Below are 6,700 nucleotides of genomic sequence, written 5' to 3'. Positions count from 1 at the left end.
TGAGAGTTTGCCCTTTTTTTGTGGGCTTTTTTTTTTTAATGTAATACAATGTAGAAGTGTGTGGAATATCCTGTTCTTTTTTTCAGACAAAATCCAATAACTTTTCACATAAAGATTGGTTGTATTGCAAGATGCTTTACTTAGTATTCATCCTGTTTATATACAAGCTATGCCTTCAACTAGACAAAATTGAGAAAAATAGAATCTGAGGGATAGAAAACCAAACCCCATTATGGGAGGGTTTTGTAAATAGTTTTTGTTTTGTTGTCCAAGCAAAAATTAGTCCATCCTTGGTTTTGTTTTTTTTCCCACTGGAAACAAAGATTCTTTTTGGTTTTTCATTTGAAATTGAGATGTTTTATGCTGATCCCTCTTTCTTCTTTTAAAAGAATAAGTAATCCTTGGAGCCTGAAGGAAGTTGTTAATTTGCAGATGAGCCTTAAACTTTGCAAAGAGGTTAATTTTTCTGGGTTTTTTTAGGGTTCATTTCTCTATTTTAGATAAAGCTTAATCTTGGCAGAAATAGTTGCAATCACCTATTCTATAYTGGGATTTTAGTAAAATTGAACTAGGGGCCACAATAGCCTGAACAAGCCAGAAGGGGACACTTCTGCCAGCTGTTCCATTTCTGAAATTTTGGAGTCATTTACCATTTCTTATGCTTTGAAATGTAAAACATTYCCCAAAAATAGGGAATAAGGGAATAAATTCCCTTAGTAATGGAAGCGGGTATCACCACAGATGAAGAGTTTTCTTGATCAAATACAGTAGTGCCTAAATATTTGTGGCCTCTGTGCTGACAGGAGCAGCTACAGTGATCCCACTCCTTAACCACAATCACTCACTGGTAAAGCATTTTAAATTTGACTTTTGTGTAGATCCGATGCCCGCCTCCACAGAGACGACATTGACATTTGTTTCAGCAAAACGCTGAATTCCTGCAAAGTCCCCCAAATCCGCTACGCGAGCGTCGAGCGCCTCTTGGAGCGGCTCACGGACCTGCGGTTCCTGAGCATCGACTTCCTGAACACCTTCCTGCACACCTACCGCATCTTCACCACCGCCGCCGTGGTCCTGGAGAAGCTCTCYGACATCTACAGGAGACCCTTCACGTCCATTCCTGTCAGGTGAGCTCGGGATTTTCCCCCATTCTGTCGCACATTTCTGAAAGATGACCACGGCGTCATTCATTGTTCATTTTGTGGGGTGTTCTCCCTGTTATTTTTTACTTATAAATAATCTAAGAAGAAGGTTCTTAGTTTGTAAACTGGAAATCAGTTTTTGGGAAAATCTGTCTGAGCTGTCAGCCCAAGCTTTGAGAATTCAGTGTCACACGGATTTTGCAGTGCCATGCAGATTTGCATAAAATTTAATCACTTTTAGTTAAATCTATTTAATGTTCGCTATCATGTTGCMCTTTTTTTGTGTTTCCACTCTCAGGTCCTTGGAGTTGTTCTTCGCCACCAGTCAGAACAACAGAGGAGAGTACCTGGCTGACGGGAAGTCACCACATCTCTGCCGCAAATTTTCTTCTCCTCCTCCCCTGTCACTCTCCAGGACCTCCTCTCCTGCCAGGACCCGAAAACTGTCGCTGACCTCCCCGCTGAACTCCAGGATCGGCGCCCTGGACCTGTCTGCTTCGTCTGTGGCCAGCAGTCCTACCTCAAACTACAGCCCCGCCACATCACCCCCACCCACGGGCAGCAAGGCGCCGCTGGACCTGAGCCGGGGGCTGTCATCCCCYGAGCAGAGCCCGGGCTCAGCCGAGGACAGCCTGGAGAACCCWCGCCTGGACCTGTGCAACAAGCTGAGGAGGAGCATCCGCAGAGGTATTGCACAGCACTGAGCCCAAACGTGCTGCTTGCTGCTGCTTCTCGGGGCGAGGCTGCGCTGTGYTCTCTGTTCCCACACAATTCTTGCTTCTTACCAGCAATAGCAGCATGGCAAAGTCATAGAATCACAGAATGTTTTGGGTAAAAAACTACCTTAAAAGTCATCTAGTTCCAACCCATACCACCTGGTCTGTTTTCACTTCAGGGCAGTGTTAAGGAGAAAAGCAGGGGAGAATATTTGATGCCAGTTGTGTTTCCTGGGGTGAGAAATTTTTGAGTTGTGCCATTGMCTAGAGGAAGTGAAATATTAATTTATAAAGAAAGACCTGACAGCTTTAACATGTTTGCATAGAGGGCTTTTTTTTTCAGGAAGATTCCATCACTAATCCAAATAAATAATGTATGTGATGTGCTCGGTACATTRGTGACATTCATACCAGGTGGTGTGAATGTCACCTGGTTATCCATCCAGAAGGTACAAGTCTAAAATAGATTAATTGCTCCTCTGCAAATGCCTGTTTCCTCCATGGATTCTGTAAGGCACCTTGGAATAGGTTTTACTTCCAGAGGGCTGAAGTTGGTTGATACAAACCTTAGTGTGGGCATCTAGGCTGGGATCATTGTATTTATAGATGGCAAAGCAAGGAAGTAACTCCACTCTCAGAGAAAACTGAAGTGGGCATTATTTCTCCTTTGGGGACAGAGGAATGGTTTTCTGAGTTGGAATAGAAGTTTGCAGTAATTTTTTTCTATTGTTGTTACACTAAGCAGAGAAYGATGCAATTTAAAAATGTTTTCTTATTCCTAAAATTAATATTGCAAAATGATTGTACATGGCCTGGGTTACAGTCTGAGGAATTTTATCTATAAATCTGAGCAAAATGTGGATCAATTTTAGTTGCTAGTACTGCAACAACAAAAATTAATAAGTGGAAAAAAGAAAAGGACTACCAAACATAAACTAAGTAAAATATGATTGAAAAGTTATGTCTGCTCCCTAATGATGAGTTGACAATGCCCTGCTAATAAATTAGAGGTTTCATTATGCAGAGGGATGGTTTTTACAGATTATAGCCTATTGTTTAACAAAAAAATCCCTCAATCGCAAGGTGTTAGCTACAACGAATCACAGCTGAAGCTCTTCGGTACCAATGCACGCAGCATGAGGAACAAACAAGAGAAGCTTGAATTGTTGGCTCAGTTTCGGTGATTTGATGCCATTGGCATAAATAAAACCYTACTGRGGTGAGTCCTGTGATTGAAGTGCCCTCCTGAAGAGTTACAGACTCTTTAGGAAGAATAAACAGGGCAGATAAGGCAGGGGAGGCACACTATGTAACAGAAGGGTTAGAATGTAGGGAAGTCACAGCTGCCAGTGGCACGGTGGAGAGCCTCTGGGTAAGAATCAAGGAACAAACGATGCAGATGTTTCTGTGGGAGCTCACTATAGAACTCCCAGCCCGCATGATAAAGCCAGACAGTTATTCTTTGAGGAACTGAGAGATGCTTCCAAGTCAACTGCCCTTGTCCTTCTGGCAYACTCCAGCCTGTCAGAAATCAACTGGGAGCATCACACAGCTGATACAATGCAGGCCACATTACTGGAATACCTACATGATAACTTCATAGGATAAGTACTAGGACAGTTGACTGGGAAAGATGCCCTCCTTGATGTTTTGCTTGTTAACAGAGAGGGTTGCATGAATCACATGATTGGTGGTCATCTTCGCTACAAGAGCCACAAAGTGATTGAGTTTAAAATCCTTGTTGCTAGAAGGAAAAGTTTGTTGCTAGAACGATTTCCCCCTTGGACATCAGGAAAGCAGACTTCAGCGTGCTCAGGGAAACAGTGAGCAAGATCCCTGGGAAAATTCTTTCTAAGGTGTTGGGGACCATTAGTGCTGGTCACTGTTTAGGCATCCCCTCCTGAGGTCACAGGAAGAGGCAATTCCAAAATATTGAAAGTCAAGCAGACGAGACAGAAAGCTGGCTTGGTTGAGAGGGATCTTGTTTGGGAGATAAAGCAGAAAAGGAATGTGTATGCCCAGCAGAAGTTTGGAATGACATGGGAGGAGCACAAGAGATGCTGCTCTGCAGGGAGAAAATTTTTGCAGCTAAAGCTTAACTGGAGTTGAAACTTCCCAGAATTTGTGAGGGACAATAAAAAGATTTTGTTTTGCTTTTTTTGGCAAAAAGTAGTGCAGAAATTACATTGTCCCATTCCAGAATGAGGACAGTCACCTCACAAAGAAGGAGTTTGACAAGACAGGGATATTTAATGTTTTTCTTACCTATTTTCAACATGACTAAGGAGGTTCCAGAGCCCAGAGCCGAATGACCATGGCTTCAGAATGATAAACTCCCAGTTGATTGTGAAGTTGTAGGGATCTGCTGCACCAGCTGGATCCCTGTAAATCTGTGGGGCCTTATGGGATTCATCAGAGAATACACAAAGAGCTGGCTGATGTCATTATGAGGCTTCTCTCAATATTTCAAAAGTCTTGGGAATATGGAGAGGTCCCAGTTGAGTGGAAGCTGGTTAACATTGCCCCTGTTTTCAAAAAGCAAAAGAAGGATGACCCTGGAAACTACAGGCCCATCAGTCTCATTTCAGTGTCTGGTAATTTTTATGGAGAAGATTATTCTGGGAGGTATTACAAACACCTGAAGGACAACACAGGCATCATGTTATTAAAAAATGGAAAAAAGATCCTTAAAACTCTTCATTCAGTGCTGGGTGCATGAGGGAACTTCTGCTGTGAGATATGGTGTGTGCTGAGCACAGAAGAGGCTCCTATTCATGGCCTGTATTTTACATTGACATTCACAGTTTTTCCCAGAACAAACATATGATAATCGTTCCCCAAAGTCAAAGTCATCAACACATGTTGCTTTCCTTTTCACATGAATTTGTCTATGACTGGGGGCTCTCCAGTGGTGTCTGGTGATTGTCAGCCCTGAAGTTGCACTTGACCACTGCATGAATTCAGTGTTACTTTTCCAAACCTGGAGCTGAGTTGGCACAACCAATGTAATTGATTATTTTAGAGATGAAAACATATTCTCCTGCTCCTCTTTTTGGTTGATGTTTAACATGATCCCCWTTATGCAGTTCCACAGGCCAGTGATTTTACAAAATAATCATTGTCTTTTCCCTACAGCTGAGCAAACAGGTATTCATCTGGCAACAATAGGTCAGTACTGCTTCATGAGGGGCAAGTCCTGCTTGTCACACCTGAGTTCCTTCTCTGACAGGGTAACCCACCTGTTTGACCCAGGAAAGGCACTAATGTGATCTTTTGGGACTTTGGCAGAGCTTGTGGTACAGTTTCTCCCAGGATTCTTGTGGACAAACTGTCCAGCCCACAGGTGGATAAAAACATAGTGAGCAACTGGCTCACGAGTTGGGCATAAAGGGTYGTGGTGGCTGGGCTGACACTGCTGGGGTTCCAGGGTTCCATCCTCAGCCCCGTGCTCCTCAGCATCTTCAGCAGCAGCCTGGACACAGGATGTAAGGAATATCGAGTAAGTTTGCTGATGACACTAACTGGGAAGAGCTCTTGACTTCCTCGTAGGCAGAGAGAGCTCAGCAAATGWGGGATGGGAAATCAGCAGCTGTGTGGGGTTTAACAAGGGATTCTGCACCTGGGCTGGGCTGTGTGTATGGACTGGGGAACAAGGGGATAGAGAAGGGACCTGTGGGTCCTGTGTCCAGTTGGATCTGGGTCAGCAGTACCCTGGAGCCAGGAAGGACATCCCTGTGCTAGGGGCAGCAGTCCCAGCATTACCAGATGGAGCAGCCTCACCTTAAGTCCTGGGGAAGGTTTTGGGCACCATAATATCAGAAAGAGCTGAAGCTCTTAGACAGTGTGCAAAAGAGGGAGGTGGGGATGGTGAAAGRTCAGGAGGGGCCACTTGGCTGGTTCAGCTGGAGCAGAGGACACTGAGGGCAGGGGCAGCTCCAATCTCTGCTTCCTGGGACAGGGACATAGTCCTGGACAGGGACAGGGAACGGCTGGAGCTGGGCCAGGGCAGGCTCAGGCTGGAGAGCAGGAAAGGTTCTCCTGTCCCCAGAGGGTGCTGGCACTGCCCAGGCTCCCCAGGGAATGGTCCCAGCCCCGAGGCTGCCAGAGCTGCAGGAGCATTTGGACAATGATCTCAGGGATGCACAGGAGGGGATTGTTGGGGTGCCTGTGGGTTGGACTGAAGAGCTTGATGGGTTGCTTCCAACTCAGCATATTCTGTGCTTCTGTGATCTTTCCTTGTGCTTTATGCTTTCAAAAAATACTGGTTAGCTGTTGTGCATAATCATGTATCCAGTGTGCTGGATGTTTTTGCATTAATTGCATAACAGAACTATTTATATGTATAAAATAGAGTTTTTTCTATGCAAAGTTACGCAAATTCTTCTTGTGCAGTACTGTATCCACATTCAAATTAATATGATGATAGCACAGCATGTCCCAGAATACAGACCATGCAGTAAAAGTAATCATAGATGGGTAACTGCAGTCTTAGGTGTAACATTTTTTTTCCTTATTATAAGTGAAATGGTAAAGTTGTTCTGCCCTTGTGTAAGCACCGGGCATTGTTGGAGAGTTATTCAGGTTTTTCATGGTGGTCTGTCAGAGCTCAAGTGTTACCTGGGCAGCACAAGGAGCATTTGGAAAAAATGGACAAAAGCCTATCTGAATGCTAAATTGCTGCCCGTGCAGTGTTTCCCATCCCTTCGGGGTTCTCCTGCTGAACAGCTTGCTCAGTCTGGAGTAATTTTCAGGYAGAGAGCTGTGTCCTGCAGGAAAAAGTCCTTTTGTCACCCAACTGCATACAGTATGATGAGGAAGAAGAGTAAATTTAAAAAGAAATCT

General features: G+C 44.3%; 1 protein-coding gene across 4 annotated transcripts in view; it reads left to right on the top strand.

Moving 5' to 3' along the window:
- Positions 1-6,700, top strand: part of RASGRF2 (Ras protein specific guanine nucleotide releasing factor 2) — a 112,577-nt gene that overhangs the window by 64,397 nt on the left and 41,480 nt on the right. For all 4 annotated transcript variants that reach the window (XM_057383675.1, XM_057383674.1, XM_057383672.1 and 1 more), the window contains exons 14-15: positions 879-1,127; positions 1,441-1,829. In XM_057383675.1, the coding sequence (XP_057239658.1) occupies positions 879-1,127; positions 1,441-1,829 (638 nt within the window). The remainder of the gene's footprint in view (positions 1-878; positions 1,128-1,440; positions 1,830-6,700) is intronic.

This window comes from Malurus melanocephalus, unplaced genomic scaffold (genome assembly GCF_030028575.1).
Source record: "Malurus melanocephalus ecotype Western Australia unplaced genomic scaffold, MMel_1.1 scaffold_651, whole genome shotgun sequence".
Lineage (NCBI taxonomy): Eukaryota > Metazoa > Chordata > Aves > Passeriformes > Maluridae > Malurus > Malurus melanocephalus.
The sequence above is the reverse complement of the archived record's forward strand: the minus strand, read 5'-3'. Positions and strand labels throughout refer to the sequence as shown.